The sequence below is a fragment of the Denticeps clupeoides genome, chromosome 2, assembly GCF_900700375.1.
Source record: "Denticeps clupeoides chromosome 2, fDenClu1.1, whole genome shotgun sequence".
Classification (NCBI taxonomy): Eukaryota; Metazoa; Chordata; class Actinopteri; order Clupeiformes; family Denticipitidae; genus Denticeps; species Denticeps clupeoides.
The window spans coordinates 8,588,231-8,605,736 of NC_041708.1; the positions used below are offsets into that span (position 1 = coordinate 8,588,231).

Sequence of the window (17,506 nt, forward strand, 5' to 3'; positions counted from 1 at the left end):
CATTGGGGGTCAGCTGGAAGCCACGTTTAGAGTAAGGAACACACACTCTTCACTCACAGACGTTCATGCTCCAGCAGACAAATTGTAAAATGGATATTTCTTATGTGATCAGATGATGGATGGTGGCAACACACTGTTGGAAGAGCCAAAGCTTCTCACATTGGAAAGACTCAAACCTTATGGAATAGTGAGTACACACACTCATATACAAACATAAATAAGGATGTGAGATGGGAAAATTGCATCAAAAACATGAACATATTAGAATGCAATATAACAGTTATTAGTATGAATTATTTACAAAATTCTATTACTATTACAAAACATTTGTGCAAATGTTTTCCATCACATCAACTCTTACTGATCAGATTTTCACATGCACTCTTAAGACCACTGTTCAACACGCTGTTGTCATTGTAGGTGTTTGCATGTGTATGTTTGTGTCAGTTATAGTTATGAATACATGTGTTAAAGACAGAAAGATACTTTATTGATCCTAAATTGATCCTGTGTTTGCTGATTTTTGTGAACAGGTAAGTGATGAGTCTGGAGAGAGAACAATGAGAAGAAACAGCGGCATTGTGAGAAGAGAGCTGGAGTAACAAGCACACACCGACACACACACACACACACACACACTGTGTTGACCCTTGATCAGAGCGCCATCGGGCCTTGGCTGATTTAAAATTGTTTATGTGGATGCAGTTGATGTACCTTTCTGCTGGTTGTGTGTTAGGACAGTGGGGACTGTCTTTAAAACAATATAATAAAGTTACATGAAAAAAATGAAACACTGTTGATTATTGAGTGTGAGCAATTCTTTCCACAAGGTGACGCTGCTGCGCTGTTAGAGGCGGCCTCAGCTGCTCTTCCTCCTCACTTCACATTACCCAGCAAATTAGCAATGAAATTAGCAGAATTCAGATATGATTTTGGGACAATTCTCCATTGGTGTACACTGCTGTGCCGGTCTATCTATCTACCTTGTTAATGACATCGATCATAAAAAAGGGCTCAGTTTGCTAGAAAGGACAAAGATTGGATTTCTGTGGTTTCGGAAGTAGTACATCAGAAAACTGCTGGGCCGGTACGGATCACCAACACGCAGTCGTTTGTTTTTCATATCTATTTATTTCTGCAAATCCTGAAGATGTCAGTAAACAATTTCCAGGTGCATCTTACATAAATGCAGCCCACCATGTACGTTTTCTCACATGATCACACAGCACAGCCGCAGTGACAAATAATCTCCTGATGTCCCAGTGGACGGTGTTTTTTTCTGTTTTTTTTTTTTTGGTAGACCTGAACTTGGTGGCATTCAGCGCTTTCCGACTTTCCCTTCAACTTTTAGGTTGGTGAATTTTTTTAAAAAACATAATAAACAAATACATTTGTTGTTTACCAAAACGTAGAGGTTTATGAAAAGTTAATAGATTTGGGGGTTAATCTGGACTGTATAAATATTAAGAAAGATATGACCGTAGCATGAAATCCACATTTTCCATGGGGCAAAATTGTTTACTCATTGCACCTTTGAATCTGGAATACATATTCTCTCTCTCTCTGTCTCTCTGTGTGTGTGTGTGTGTGTGTGTGTGTGTGTGTGTGCGTGAATGGAAAAGAGAAAGACACCACAGATGTCTCCTCAGCTGGCATCACTTTCAACAGATTTCCTTTCTCAAAAATCATTTTTTTCTTCTCATTGTACTTGAGTGAAGTGTAAACATTCAGTTCAGAGACAGAGATTGTCTGTGTGTGTGTGTGTGTGTGTGTGTGTGTAGAAGGTCACAAGTACGGTGGGCACACCTCCTCAACCCGCCGTCAATTAGCAGTGCCAAACAAAAGCTAATTAGCTTTCATTACGAGCCCTTAATTGTCAAGCTGATTCCTTCAGCTTGTCAAAGAATCGACAATTAAAACGGATTTCTTTAAATGTTTAATGAGAAGCAAGAAGCGAGAATGCAAACACACGCGCACACACACTCGCCACATGAAAGGCCGTGGCAGGCGCGCATCCCTTGTTATCTTCAACAAAAGAGAGGAAGGCATGCAAATGAGACGATGCATTTTTAATTAAGGCAACGAATGATATATAATTAAAGGGTCTGTAGACTCAGGGTGAATTTTTAATGTTGATTCGTTATTCGGATTTGGGAGGAGGGCGTGGGTCCATCCTGTCCTGCCGTGCTCCAGTCACAGATTTATATGCCTTATGTGAGCTTTCACCATTGTCGATTCCTGGCGAAGACACTGTCCGCACAACAAGCACAACGCACACAGCACTTGTGTAGAACGTACCGTCTGTAGACATCACCGGTGGTAAGAAATTTCCTTGAATCCGTTTCAGGAGGCATCCAGCCTTCATGACATCTGCGGAACTAGTTTTGGGTGGATTTACGGATATTTTGAGGCACTTGAGGCCCTCCAGGCAAAAAGAACCCCACGGGCCCTAAATCTATCCAAACCAGGAACAGCTTGCTCTTCAAGGGATATTAAATAGTGTACTTTTCACCTGGTCTGACTCCATCTGTGCTTGAAAGATTCCTTTGACAGAATATTCCTTGTGTTATGTGAGAGATATTAACATGGCGATTCGTGTCATGGTTGAAGAGAGAAACTGATTTATTTGATTTTTTTTTTTTTTTTTTTCTGTGATCATCTTATTAAGATAACTACATGAGTCTCCTTCCCTGTAAACAGCTCGCCGTAGAACAGAGTTTTTAATTAACCAGAATATATGACACCACATCTGTCAGAAACGGGGCAGTGGTGGCCTAGCCGATAAGGGAGGGTTGCGGGTTCAAATGCTGAAACGCCAAGGTCCCACTGAGGTCCCCCAGGGCAAAGCACCGTCCCACACACACTGTTTGTGGACAGTCTGTGTGATGCCTAGGTGCCCGAATCAGTTGTGAACGGGTCACAATGTGTGCAGCAGTCAGTGTCGTGCATTGTTTGTGTGTAGTTGGAGTTGGGTTTTTTTGCGTTTACGTTTTCGGGCCACCATGACATTGATTTCTTTCTTGATTTCGTTCATTAAAACATCACATATCTAACTTTTACAGTCCCTTATTTGAGGGAGCTATGTAGAGCTATGCAGCTAAGACACACGCCCAAATAAAAAAAAAATAACACAGTTTACAGCAGGATCATGGTTTGAGTCTAGGTCATCTCTGGGGTTGGTCCCTCCATTACAGGGATGTGCTGTTTTTTTCTCATTTCATAAAAACCAATGAGAAAATTTACACCGTTGGATATGGCCGTGTTGTTAAAAGTGTGCTTTTCCATTGCGAAGCGGAGAGAAGTTAATGGAGGCAGAGGTGAAAACTCGCGTTTCTGACAGATGTGGTGTCATAACTTCTGGTTAATTAAAAAAAAAAACCGAGGAGTTGCCGATAGCACACTCGATTTAAGACGATAATTGATTTAGTGCCTGCTAAGCGACCGTCATTAAAAACGTGTCAGAAAACACGAATTCATTGAGGAATTGGAAGTTTGAAGGAGCTGCAGGAGTTTAAGTTCTGTGGTGCGGAGGTGAACCTGGTGCCCGTGCGCTTCTAAAGTTAGCGCCATCTCAAGCAAGGCGATGTGTGCAATTAGTTGATGTGTTTTTATATGTAAAAAAAAAAAAGGTGAGGAGGAGACTGGTATTCATTTACCTCTCCATCTGCTTTCCTGTTCCTGTCAGAAATATGTGCGCTTAATATTAACCAAATATGCCTGCTTCGTTCTAAGTAAAGTGTACTTAAAAGAAAACTTTTATTGCGCTAATACATTTAAGAGGTAGGATATTCAAGTGGGTAAATCAAGTGGGTGCGAGCCTAAATGTGGGATTGTGCCCAAGACGAAAGTAAAGTAGTAGACGACATTTGTAATACGCAGTAGGTGAAAAAGAGGAACACAACAACCAAAAAAATGTTAACAATGAATAAAAGCAAAGATCAAAATACAAAGTGACGTCTTGAGCTAGAATAGGTCAAGTGCATAATTCTGTGCACAAAATATATTCTGGATTATTATTATTGTGACAAAATCTACTGATACCTTGAAGCAGTTTGTCCATAGGAAGATAAACTCACATTTATATTTTGTTCACAGAAATCAGTGGGAATAATTTATTTATGTACCTTTCATTTTGTGAACAGGTATTTTGTTGCATTTTGTTGACAAAAGTTCACTCACTATTACAGATAGTGATTCCATTCACAGAATGCGAACAAAGGGAAGTGATTTCTGTCAATTAAAGTAATTTTGTTCATTGAATGCTTTTTTTGTCAATAACAGAATGACATCAATTTTTATGAAATTTCTGTTTCTCATGAAATACATATACACAATAATCTTTTGCCATTGATATCAAAGTAGTGCACAAAAATAAACGTTCCTACTGATATATCTGAATAAAATAAAAATGTGAGTTCATCTGTGCGTCAAAATATTTCCCTTAGCAATCAATACAAATAATTTCCTTTTTAATTTTTCAAATTGGTTTATTTTTCAAATTGGTGTATGTGTCCATGGTGCGAATCTGCACTGCATGTGTCCCATTGCAGACACTCAGATTATCGTTGCCAATTAGAATCAAATGCATATGGATTTGCATCTCATTAAAATTGTTCATAGGTAAATTAGGCGAGTTCTGATGTTGAACATTTAATCTATCTAATCTGCATATTATCGTAATCAGACATTGTTGACTAATGACACCCTATGTGTGTGTGTGTGTGTGTGTGTGTGTGTGTGTGTGTGTTTACAAGTTTATGTGTTTGTGTTTGCTGACATTCTGGGTAATGTTATTTTATGAATACCCATGTTTAGCAGAGAAAAGAAGAAGAATCATAACTGCCCTTGGACGCTCGAAATCAGGGCAGAGAGGAATATTTAACGGTGTAGAAGTTAGTAATTAGGTGTGTGCTCCGGATGTTTGTATGTAGAGTATGCATGTAAACTTATTAATTAGGTGCTGTGTAGAAGCAGAATGTACTGCAAGGGATTTTCCAGCCTACATTACTGAGATATGTCTTCAATTTCATGTCTATAAAGTAGGGGCACAGAAGCATTTTACATCCATATTTAACAGCCCCTCCATGCCTTACACACAGTTTTGTGTATTAGCTGGTTTAGAAGAGGTCATCAGCTTTCCATATGTATGTGAGGCAAAGATAATTGATCAAATCTAAGAAAACTGGTGCTTTTGGCACAAAGAGTTTAGACTTTCTTCTACTTTTACTGGATAAATGTGAGTGAGAGTGAGCATGTGTGAGGCCACGAACACACATACACAGTGCAGCACCAGGTGATTGTCAGCTGATGATCCTGTTCGTGTTGAGAGCAGCGGGGACCCAGATCATGGCCGCTTTGATGGTGACAGTGGAGTAACATCACACGGGGTTGAAATGCACAATTTAAATGCACAGTTTATAGGACTGTCGTAACATCTCATACTAATGCATCCCCCACTGACTGGGGCGACTTAAAATATTGACTTCACACAAATGTTGCAAGTGTTAAAGCTCTTCAGCTCTTTATAAATAGTCAGTGTGATACACTCTAGGTTAGTGTATGACCCAGAACATGCAAGAGGAGCATGAGCAGAGTGCCTAGTCCAATTTGGATTCAGTTGATTGTTTGTATGCAGGAGTTGCTTGACTCGCAGTTGAATTATCTAGATGTGTTTGTACTGCTTTGAGTAGTCAGATTTAGTTTGATTTCAGTCAACACGTTCACCAACACGTTCACTTGTATGAGCTAACTTTTCTCTAACATCATGTAGACATACTGACTGACGTGTGTATAAGCCCAGATACACTCCTACCATCCAACTACCATGTCAGTTTCACTGAGAAACAAGATGGCTGTCATGGCTGCCCACTGCTCACTGTCGGTGATGGGTTAAAAGTAGAGGACACATTTTGTGGGTGTGAACCATGTGCTGTGCTTTCCGTGTATCACAATGACAAAAAAAACATTTCACTTTGGTCGTCGTCTTCCTCCGCTTATCCGGGTCCGGGTCGCTGGGGCAGCATTCCAAGTAGGGAATCCCAGACAGCCCTCTCCCCAAGCACCACCACCAGTTCCTCCAGCAGGACCCCAAGGCATTCCCAGACCAGAATGGAGATATAATTTCTCCAGCGTGTCCTGGGTCGACCCGGGGGCCTCCTGTGGGCAGGAGATGCTCAAACCACCTCAACTAGCTCCTCTCAATGCGGAGGAGCCGTGGTTCTACTGTGAGTCCCTCCCGAATGTCTGAGCTCCTCACCCTATCTCAAAGGCTGCACCCGGCCACCCTACTTAAACTCATTTCGGTCGATCTCGTTCTTTCAGTCAGTACCTAAAGCTCATGACCATAGGTGAGGATTGGGACCCTCGAATGGACCCTCCTCTCCAGCCCGTGAGATTGGACAGTCCATACCCAAGTATCCCAGCTAAGGTTCCTCCTCGGAATGTGCGTTGGTGGGATTGAGGTGCTCCTCAAAGTATTCCTTCCACCGCCCGACTATAGCCCCAGTCAACGTCAGCAACTCCCCATCCCCACTGTAAACAGAGTGAGCGAGTTGCTGCGTTCCTCTCCTGAGGCGTCGGATGGTTTGCCAGAATGTCTTTGGAGCAATCGTTAGTCTTTCTCCATGGCCTCACTGAACTCTTCCCATGACCGAGATTTTGCCTCAGTGACTGCCACTGCTGCTACCCTGTTTGCTGCTTCTGGAGACCCACAGACCAGCCATGCCGTCTAGGCCTCCTAGACGTCTAAGTGCGCATGACACATAGCTCCTAGGATCATTAGGGCTCTCAAACTCCTCTACCACGATCAGGTGACGGTTCAAGGAGGAGCATTTCACTTTCACTTTATGAAACTTTCACTTTCCTAAACTGTGTACAGGATCTATGAGTCTGAGTTGACCCTACATTTACATTTACAGTATTTATCAGACGCCCTTATCCAGAGCGACTTACAATCAGTATCAGTATTACAATCAGTATTTACAGGGACAGTCTCCCTGGAGCAACTTAAGGTTAAGTGTCTTGCTCAGGGACACAATGGTAGTAAGTGGGATTTGAACCCGGGTCTTCTGGTTCACAGGCGAGTGTCTTACCCACTAGGCTACTACCACCTACTACCACCTTTTTAACTGATTTACGAATTCTGATTACTGTAACACTTTACCTTACACAGTTGGTATTTACATACACAGTATTTTCCATAATTAGTTTTAATAGGAAGGGTCCATCAGTCAAAGTCAACTTTATTGTCATCTCACCATATACAAGTAAGTGAAAATGAAGCACACGGTGACACAACGAAATGTGTCCTCTGCTTTTAACCATCACCCTTGGTGAGCAGTGGGCAGCATTAATGTTTATGGAATGATTGGGCCTGTTTTGTCTTGTTATCTTCAACCAGAAAAAAACGTCCTCACATACTCAGGTCTTTGCTCCTATATTGCAAATTAACTGTACGTTCAGGAAGATTATGGCTTAACACATCTTGGCACTTGGCAGAGTAAGAATCAAAGAATCACTCTGTTAAATAATCAGCAGTAGCACGTTCAGTAATCTAATTATATTCATCATAATAAATCAAATTATATTTTATGTCATGTATTCTGTAATCTGTAGTGAAAAACACCATAAAAGTAAACTTCCTAACCCACCTAATAATAATAAGAAGAAGAAAAATAACAATAATCAATGATAGAACCACAGGTTTGTCATCGGTTCAAACCCCACTTCCTGAAATTGTGTCCCTAAGCAAGTCACTTATCCCTGAGTCACTCCAGGGGGACTGTCCTTGTAACTTCTGATTGTAAGCCGCTCTGGATAATGTGTCCACTATGTGTAGCCGCTCATCCTTAACTCACAAAGCTGCTGGCAAAAAAAACATTTTACACACAGCTGATCTGCCAAGTGTGTGGCATCAGAGGGACGTTACCGCCTGTTAGCTCCATGCTGGATTACGCGACGTACCGCAGAGCGCTGTCACATGTGATCAAACGCAGACGGGTGCTTACATCTCACCAACGATTGTGTGCGTATTTCATAAAAAAACGATTTCCTAATCAAAATGCACTTACATAAATCAAAACAGCCATTACAGACATATTATATGAGATTAAATAAAACCTTTCATCTCCTTCTTCCCTGGTTTTATGACTCATTTGAGAATAAGGAAAGCTTATAACACTCCACCTGAAGTTTTAATAAGACTCTTCAGAGGTCTTCAGAAGCCACTTTTTGTGGCCATCTTTACTAATCTCTGACCAAAGTGACCTGATTTCTTAGTTGTTTTCTTTGCATCAGTTTTCACCTCAGGAATCTCTTGGCTCCAAAGGCCATTCTCAAAAAGTGTAAAAACCGTAGAATTCTGTCAGTCACTAGCACATTTTCATTAGAATTCATTCACTACAAAGCTGAATGTATCTGAAAATGTGACAACACATTTATTAGAATATCCCATCACAATGCACACAGAACAATTGCATGTTCATATGATAAAAAAGGAATGAAAAAGTAGGCATCTATATCTACAGCATCTATGGTATTCTTTGTCCCAGTGGAACTGCAGGGCTTACAATAAAAAAATATAAGAATATAAAAGTCCAGAAACAGAATATTTATTACAAGGTCAGTAGTTTCCTTAGGACATTCTTATGTGCTCTTATGACCCTTCTTATGAAGGGGAGGTGTGCGCGGGTGGGGGCGACTGTGTGTTAGGGGGGAAATCTAACTGAATAAAAGTGAATAAAATTAATCACAAAGTTTGTGATCCTGAACAGCTTCAAAACCTGCAGTGTGTGAAGGTGTCGAGACACTTAATTTTCGGGACATATGTGGGTGTTTGAATGTTTAAAATGTTGCAAAAAACTGAATGCTGTAATTAAATTAAATGGTGCTTCAAAATAGTAATAGTTTAATGGTGTGAACACTTATGCAACAAACCTTTTAGTATTTTTCCCCTTTATTTTTCCCTGAAGGTCAATCAGGTAAAAAAGACATTTCAGATTACGAAAAGGATAGGACCACATTTTTCTTGTTTGTGATTGGTCAATACCCCTGTCACTCATGACACTGATTCCAGTTGTCACTTGACCTTAACTTTTCCTTGCACGAATCTGAGACAATCAGAAGTTAATTAGGATGTGTATTGTCCATTTTGTAGGAAGGAGTTTCAGTCACTGAACTTGTCACCCCAGGTGGCGTCAAACCATGCATGTCTCAATTACAAACAGGGCGTTTCTTGCTCTGTTCGGATAACTGGGATGTCTTTTTTGTGTTTTTCCTCACTCTCCAGTCGGTCTTTGAACCATGGACGCAACAGTTTCCCAGTGTTTTCGTTTTTTTGTGTTTCCGCCCATCACATATTCACAATGTTGTGCGTTCCTCCTCCTTCTATCATGGCGTTACATCACACTGCACCTTGAAAGTGGAAAAGTAGTGAAAGTCAGTAAAGACTATTTATAGTTTTACTAATTTTTTTAGTGGTTTATCTCCATCCTGCTTTTGCCAGCAGCAGGCAAAGCTTTTTTGACAATCTATTTTGCACAATGTGTAACGGACCTTGCTCAACTGACAAACAACAGCTACAGACAACTACAGTAACAACTACAGTGCTTATATGCGCCACACCGACGTTTTTGAGTGAACCGCACCCAAACGAAGGGTTATAAAACAACTGCACAATAATAAAAGGCCCTAATAATGTACAATTACTTACCTTCATTCAGCGATATGATGAAATGATGGACACAAGCAGAACAGGACATGGATCAGTTTGGCGCATGTGCATTACCATAAAAGCATGCGATTCTGATAGATATGCTGAAATGTAAGAATACGCATGTTCCAATAAATACAGTCATGTGTATCTCCAGTGGCTGGGCAAAAAACGATCATAAGCACAATATATTTAACTATTCGTTTTCCTTTAGGTAGAGTCAAGTGACTATGAAATAAAATTGCACAACATTTTAACAAATATATTGCATACTCAGCAAAGAATGAAACATGGTTAATTCTTAAGACTAAAGTTTGCAATAATATTTCAAACTATTATAGGGACAAGCTTCCTATTCCCATCACCGAACTGAATTGCTGCTCCTCTGCTTTCTGCACAACACACACACCCTCACGTGCTGACACATCGCGCACAATAGAAACAGTGATCATTCTCCTGAAAATCCAGAAGATCATTAGTCTGAGCGCTAGCTCGATTTGCGTTAGCTCCTCTTGGCCAGAGATGAAAAACACAAGGAGAAAAATTACGAGTGATGCTGATAGTCAACAAAGGCGTGTTCATTTCCACAGAACCCACACACTTACACACACACACACACACACACACACACACACAAACAAATGATCTCCACAAGTTATTTTTATGTCAGTAATGAATCTGAGCCTCCCTGCAGCAAATTCCCCTGAGAGCTCGGCTGACTGTGTGCGTTTGCGTGTGTGCTTTAGTCCCTCTGACATGGGCTGTTGCGGGGCGGCTGGAGGAGTGGTATTTATCGGTATGAGCTTTTAAATGGATGTAAAGCTACGAGGTGGGTCCAGAGAAAAGCACTGAAGTGGTTAATAGAGACATTTATCAGCTTTCCTCCCTCCGAAGAGACACAATCCATATCAAATCCCCCAAGATGTTCTCCTCAAGGGCTCTGCATGAACACTGAGACCACACACTTCTGTTCTTTACGCCTGAATTTTACCAAAATGTTTTCTTGGAAACAAACAACGATTCAGTGCATCTTTTGTATTTGTGGATGTACAGAAACCTTCACTGTGCCCTCATATTAAAAGGCCAGTTGCGGGATCATTTACAATGTTTAACGACAGGGAGATAGACAGGAATATGCAGTATAATTCCTTTAAAATGGACTTGTTTGAAAATGGGAAAGTCTTGCCTAGTGGGAAATTTTTTTAACTTAACACTAGAACACTGTCTACTACAGAAAACGTACGATCCACAGACACATGAAATTCACTATGGAGGAATAAAATGTTATGGGTTCCACATTAGGCAGAAGTGAAGTGGGTCCTGTGGCAACCAGGGGATACATTCTCAACGCTTTCATACCAACATACAGTACAGGCCAAAAGGGCAGTGGTGGCCTAGCGGTTAAGGAAGCGGCCCTGTAATCAGAAGGTTGCAGGTTCGATTCCCGATCCGCCAAGGTGCCACTGAGCAAAGCACCGTCCCCACACACTGCTCCCCGGGCGCTTGTCATGGCTGCCAACTGCTCACTCAGGGTGATGGGTTAAATGCAGAGGACAAATTTCACTCTGTGCATCGTGTGCTGTGCTGCTGTGTATCACATGTGACAATCACTTCACTTTAACTTTACTTTAAAAGTTTGGACACACCTTCTCATTTGTTTTCTTTATTTTTTTATGACCATTGACATTGGTAGATTCTCACTGAAGGCATCAGAACTATGAATGAACACATGTGGAGTTATGTACTTAACAAAAAAAAGGTGTTTTATATTCTAGTTTCTTCAAAATAGCCGCCCTTTGCTCTGATTACTGCTTTGCACACTCTGGGCATTCTCTCATACTGGTTTTCCAACAGTCTTGAAGGAGTTCCCAGAGGTGTTTAGCCCTTGTTGGCCCCTTTACCTTCACTCTGCGGTCCAGCTCACCCCAAACCATCTCGACTGGGTTCAGGTCCGGTGACTGTGGAGGCCAGGTCTCCACTTTTTGTTGAGTACATAACTCTACACATGTTCATTCATAGTTTTGATACCTTCAGTGAGAACCTACCAACGTAAATGGTCATGAAAACAAAGAAAACACATTGAATGAGAAGGTGTGTCCAAACGTTTGGCCTGTACTGTATATGTGGATGCATCCATAACCGGCATAGACATTTTCAGGTGAATAATGTGAACGCGGGTTCAAATTGCAAATGTTTGTTTAACGTTCAAGGACGTTACGGCGGCAATTTTTGTTAAAGTTGAAGTTACAGGCACTGGGACGTGTGCTTTATTAGCGGTTTGAAGATATCACGTGACGAGAGATCCCTTCCTCGTGCTGTACTGCGTCGCCGCAGCGCCGCACACAGAACAGGGGCGGGTTCACCAGAGCCAAGTAGCCAATAAAATTGCTTAAAACTAGTTGACGTCGTGCATTCATTCCCGCGATTGGCTGTTTTTTTCCCCTGTTGCGCGGCCGCAGTCAGGACAGGAAAACTGTGCGCGTGCTGCAAGTCGTGGGTTTCGCTCTCATAAAAGGTCCATAAAACAATGTTTTTTAATTCAAATAATGTAGACGGGTAAATAATATGATTCTAATGAGGCGCCTGCCTTACTGTGCTTTACACGTCCTCCGCGCATCGAAAATCTTTTCACAGCGCTGTGTTTCAGCTCATAATAATGCGCATCGTGTAATTTCTAACGAATATAACTTCTGATCTGTGTTAAAATAAATAAAACTGATCATCAGAGTTCGTCTTCAGATTTTCATGAGGTGAAACGCACACACAGTAATGCTTTGTGTAATGTAAACTAGAGCATAGGTACATGAATATAATACCTATAATACATTGACTAATGAATCTTATGCATTGTTTTTTTTTTATACGTTTTAGAGAAGAATGGGCGAAGGATGTCAGGTGCAGAGTGCGTCCCTGGTGTCCCCTTTGGGACAAGTACACATCCTCGGCTGCCCGAAAGGAGTCCACAGGATAGAGATGCATCCTGAGAGCAGAGACCGGTATAACGTTTTTACACACCCATACACAGACCTGTTGAGTGAGGGGCCGGTGACTGAAGTGTTTATGTCCCCAGTTCAGTTCTGGTGTCAGGCTGCGTTCGGATTGACTATAATCCATCGGTAAAACTGAACCCCGAGTTGCAGAGGGGTGTGGAGTGGCTAGAGGCCTACTTCACAAACCCCCACCTTGCAGAGACCCTTCCCCTGCCTGCTCTGCACAGTCCCATCCTGCTGGGGGGTACGTCTGTGCGCCATGGATCCTCAATCACTTCTCAACTTGTATGTTTTTTTTTTTTTTTAAAAACTTTACACACTGCCTTATTTGCTCCACCGTAGAGTCATTCACTGCAAATGTGCTGCGAACCCTGCTGCACGATGTGCCTGTCGGACAGACGGTCTCTTACGGCCGTCTGGCTGAGATGTCAGGGAATCTGAAGGCTGTGCGAGCCGTGGGAGGGGCCATGCGCAGGAACCCGGTATGTTGGCTTCTGTACATCAGGGATTGATCGGTGCATGTATGTTTAAACCTTGGTACGCTGCATTGATTTTTTTTATTTGGTGTGTCTGATGCCCTTTCCAGAGATTGTAAGATCAAACTCTACACTTTAAAACTCTGCCGCTGGCATAAGAGATAAGATAAGATGATCCTTTATTAGTCCCACAAGTGGGAAATATACAAATTTTGTTCCCAATCACTGAATTCAAGTTCGTTGACCAGTTGGACGCTGCTAACCTACATTTCTTCTTTAGTAAGAGACATTCTCGAACAAAGTTCAAACCTTAACTTTATATATATATCCACTCATATTTGTACTTATTATACTCATTGTCCTGTTTCCCCTTATTAATTTTGTCAAAAACAAAATCATATTGATTTTGATAACAATTAGAACTGGTATCAATAATTAAATTCTATTTTTCTATTCAATCATTTTCATCAGGCATTGCAGTCAAGGTGGAATACAGAATTAAAGCACCATAAATCAGCAAGATTTTTATTGAGATTTTTGTTGCCTTGGTTTGTTTCAGATGTCAGATATGTCTGGCAATCTTCATGATAAGACCTGTAGTGTTACCTCTCATACATTTATATTTACGCTTTCATCCAAAGCCCCAGGCATTTGTATGGATTTGTAGAGAACAATAGACAATCAACTGTACACAATACATTTTTCAGACAAGAAAAACACTTTGTTTTTAATATTTAATATGAAGGATGAACTTCCATTTCCCTGCTTATTTGGAAAAAATAACTGTAGATATGGCAGATCCATACACAGAGGCGTCTTGTAGAGATTTGTTAAGAACAATAGACAATGAGCTGCAATATATACTGGTGTCAGAACAGAAGCTGTGCTTTTCCTAAGGGCTGGGAAGACAGATGCTCTGGTCTGTAACATGAATAACAATATTTGTCGAATGCAAAATTTCGTAACATACAAGATGATAAAATAAAATCTTACTTATGAAATGTTATGCCTTGATCCTTCGTTATTCCAGCCGTAAGTGGTGCAAAAGTCTGGCATCTTTGTTCGTCAGAGAAGTGTGACAGAATGAGCTTGAAACCCCGTCCAAATATGATGCCGGTATTGACGCTTGCTGAGAAGCTGACATCTACTGTATATATCTATGGGAGGACCCAACGAGAGATGCTTTAAATGTAATTGTGCAGCACCAAGCTTGCTAGGAAATGTAAAAAGCAAGATTACTATCTGGAAGTATTTCGGATATCGACAAGATGAATGGGGAAAACCAAAAGATGTGGACAAGCCAATTTGCAAGAAATTGTTGCTATCAAAGCAAGCAGCACGACAAATTAAGTTAACTATAAGAATGGCTATGTCTCTCTCTGCGTTTTTATAATTATCTAGTTGCACGTATCCACTGAACAAGCTTAGTTTTTGCTCCCATTTTTCATGAACTGAACTCAAAGATCAGAAACATTTTCTACATACACAAAAAGAAAGGGGAGGGGGGCATCAAAAATGCCTTTGGGAGACGGTTTATGTTGGAGAAATGAACATTAATTTCACGCACAACACCTCTGGTAGACATTCCTGCAGTCAGCATGCCAATTGCACGCTCCCTCAAACATTGCAACATCTGTGGCTCAAACTGCACTTTTCAGAGTGGCCTTTTACTGTGGGCAGTCTAAAGCACAACTTTGCAATATTTATGCTGTCCAATCAGCATCATGCCTAGCCTACTCCTTATAAATCTGCCTCATTTATAGAGTGCAATGTGTAAGATTTTGCGACCCGGAGAGATTAAATTACCATCAATAGGGGGCGGTATATGAACAGAAAGTGGGCTGAGGACAGAATAGATGCAACAGGCAGTACTTTTGAAATGAAAATGAAGTGATTGTCATTGTGAAACACTGCACACGGTGAGACAGCGAAATGTGCCCTCTGCTTTTAACCCATCACCCTTGGTGAGCAGTGGGCAGCCATGACAGGCGCCCGGGGAGCAGTGTGTGGGGACGTTGCTTTGCTCAGTCGGGATTCGAACCGGCAACCTTTTGACTACGGGGCCTGAAGAACTGAAATGAAGTACCATGTTGAGCAGTGAACTCAATAGAGTTGCAGCAATGTACATGCTGTTTACTTGTTTTTCAAATGAGATGCACGTTATTCCTTTTGGTTACGATCTTATAGGAAGGCAAATGCCTGGAGAATGCAGTTATATTTCTTCTGACATGTACATGCACAAAGTGACTCACTATTGCCTCTTGATGTACACAGTGTTATTACGAGGCAGGGTGGGTCACTGCTAGCAGTCAGAGGTGTCTTTCATGGTATATTTTTTATGTGTCAAATCAAATATCAAATTACTTCACTTTGATTTTGTATTTTACTGTATATGGCCAGGATGACAAGCTATCAATTTTGTTATTGTTGGGAAACCTACAGGTTTTCTCTGTAGGCTCATAAATCAGTTGATGGAAGTAAGATTTTGTGTATTTTTGACATTTTCAGCATTAGCTGTGTTGTAGGCAGTATCTACACTAGGCTTACACATCTTTCAAGTAACTGTGCTTCCTAAAGTGTGTCAGCTTCAGGAAAATACAGAGATGGATAAAAATATGCAGCCTTTTGTCTGCAGTTCTGATCACGGTGACTGTGTGAACACAGCCGTCAGTCATCATCAGAGCTTAATTAGAGGTAATTGATTTATCAGCGGGGATGGCAGGGGAGGTGTGATGGTTTGTCAAACACACGTTTCTCAGCAGTGAAACTATGACTTCTTTTTTTTTTTTTGCTTTTACTTGATGGCTGAAATTCAAAATATAAACCTGCAACATGGCAACCTGGCATGTAAAAAAAAAAAAAAAAGAAAGAAAGAAAAGAAAAGAAAGCCAGGGTCACAATTTTGTATTTCATCTTGCCTATGATACAATGCCTTATATTAAATATGAAGATTAGAAGACTGCTGATAATGGTAATATTGTAAGTCACGGTTCTGATTTGGTATTGCAGATTTTGTGAACGCCAACAAAGAACTTTTCGAGTGGTTCGAAAAAAATCTGCCATAGTATTTAGTGTAAATAGATGACTTGGATCGGATCCAGCTCCACCCTGACCTGGAATTAACGGGTTCAGAGGAGGAATGGACGGGTTGGAAGCAAGCACCTCACTGTGCGCTTCTCCGTTCCTCTTTCTATTTCTCAGGTTCCCTTGATTATCCCTTGCCACCGGGTGGTGCTCAGCAGTGGTCAGCTGGGCCGCTATATGAACGGCCGAGGGGACGACCTCAAACAGTGGCTCCTGAACCACGAGAAGAACTCGACACGGTCATGTTAATACATCCAAAAAAAGCCACACGTTCATACTTTAGGCATGCACTTGTGTATTCTCTTTATTTTCTTTAAATGACACTTGGCTATTTGTTAAATCTATATATTACTGCATAGATTGTAATTTGTTCTATTTTTAAAATGACAAATTTCAACTGGATCTCGTTGTGACCAAAGAACCATATTATCTCATGACAAAATGCTGTTTATCTAAAATGAGCTTCTGTTAAGCCTGCCGTGTTCAGTTCTAACTTGGTGATGTTGTAACGGGGGAAGATAGATGGGGTAAGAGTAACCTTTTTTTGTGAGAGTTTGTCAAAGTTAACATTAAACGCAAATTATGGCATTTCTCATTTAATGGATCTTTCAATTTACAGTTGTGATGGCCACAACTATCCCAACTGTGGTAGCATAAACACAGGAGTCAGTTTTATCCCTAATAGGCATATTATTCAATACTGTAATCACACAGCAAATGTGAATATTAACTGTTCTACATTGAAGATATTAAGAATAATGACTACACCACATTCAAACACAGAGCAGCTGTAAAATTACAATAATTTCAGTGTATTGGCCAGTAACATTAGGGAAAGCCCGAGCGCCAACGTATCTCAGTTTGAGGTACGTATGTCAGAATGATTTAAAATAAAGTAATTGATCAACAAAACATTTGCGTAGTGACAATATAAGAGAGACGTTTTATTGAATAATATTATAAAAAGTCCGACATTTGCACCTCACAGCATGCATAACCAAGAACAAAAAAAAATTTAAAAATATCAAATAAATATTCAGAATTACAAAAATTCTCTTGGACAGGCGTTATGAACCAGTGTCTGGATCTTTAAGTCAATTCAAAGACAATAAATATACAAATAAATTGCCATAATAAAATGACAAATTAGTGTTAAATTATATAAATAAATGTAATAAATAAAAACAAATGGCTGTAATACTTGCATGTTAGCATACAGTTTAAATAAAATCTGCATTCTTGAACCA

At 40.6% G+C, this 17,506-nt stretch overlaps 1 protein-coding gene across 1 annotated transcript; it reads left to right on the forward strand.

The window, feature by feature from the left end:
• The first annotated feature begins 12,158 nt into the window (after positions 1-12,158).
• LOC114784494 (methylated-DNA--protein-cysteine methyltransferase) lies at positions 12,159-17,448 on the forward strand. Its single transcript, XM_028969938.1, has 5 exons — positions 12,159-12,224; positions 12,581-12,705; positions 12,780-12,943; positions 13,042-13,181; positions 16,377-17,448. Exons 2-5 carry the CDS (start codon positions 12,587-12,589, stop codon positions 16,506-16,508), a joined length of 555 nt encoding a protein of 184 aa, XP_028825771.1. The 5' UTR covers positions 12,159-12,224; positions 12,581-12,586; the 3' UTR covers positions 16,509-17,448.
• The last annotated feature ends 58 nt before the right edge of the window (positions 17,449-17,506 follow it).

Coding starts and splice junctions, on each gene's coding strand:
- LOC114784494 (XM_028969938.1), top strand. CDS start 12,587: ATGGGCGAAGGATGTCAGGTGCAGAGTGCGTCCCTGGTGTCCCCTTTG. Junction 12,944..13,041: donor CAGTCCCATCCTGCTGGGGG/GTACGTCTGTGC, acceptor GCTCCACCGTAG/AGTCATTCACTGCAAATGTG. Junction 13,182..16,376: donor GGGCCATGCGCAGGAACCCG/GTATGTTGGCTT, acceptor TCTATTTCTCAG/GTTCCCTTGATTATCCCTTG.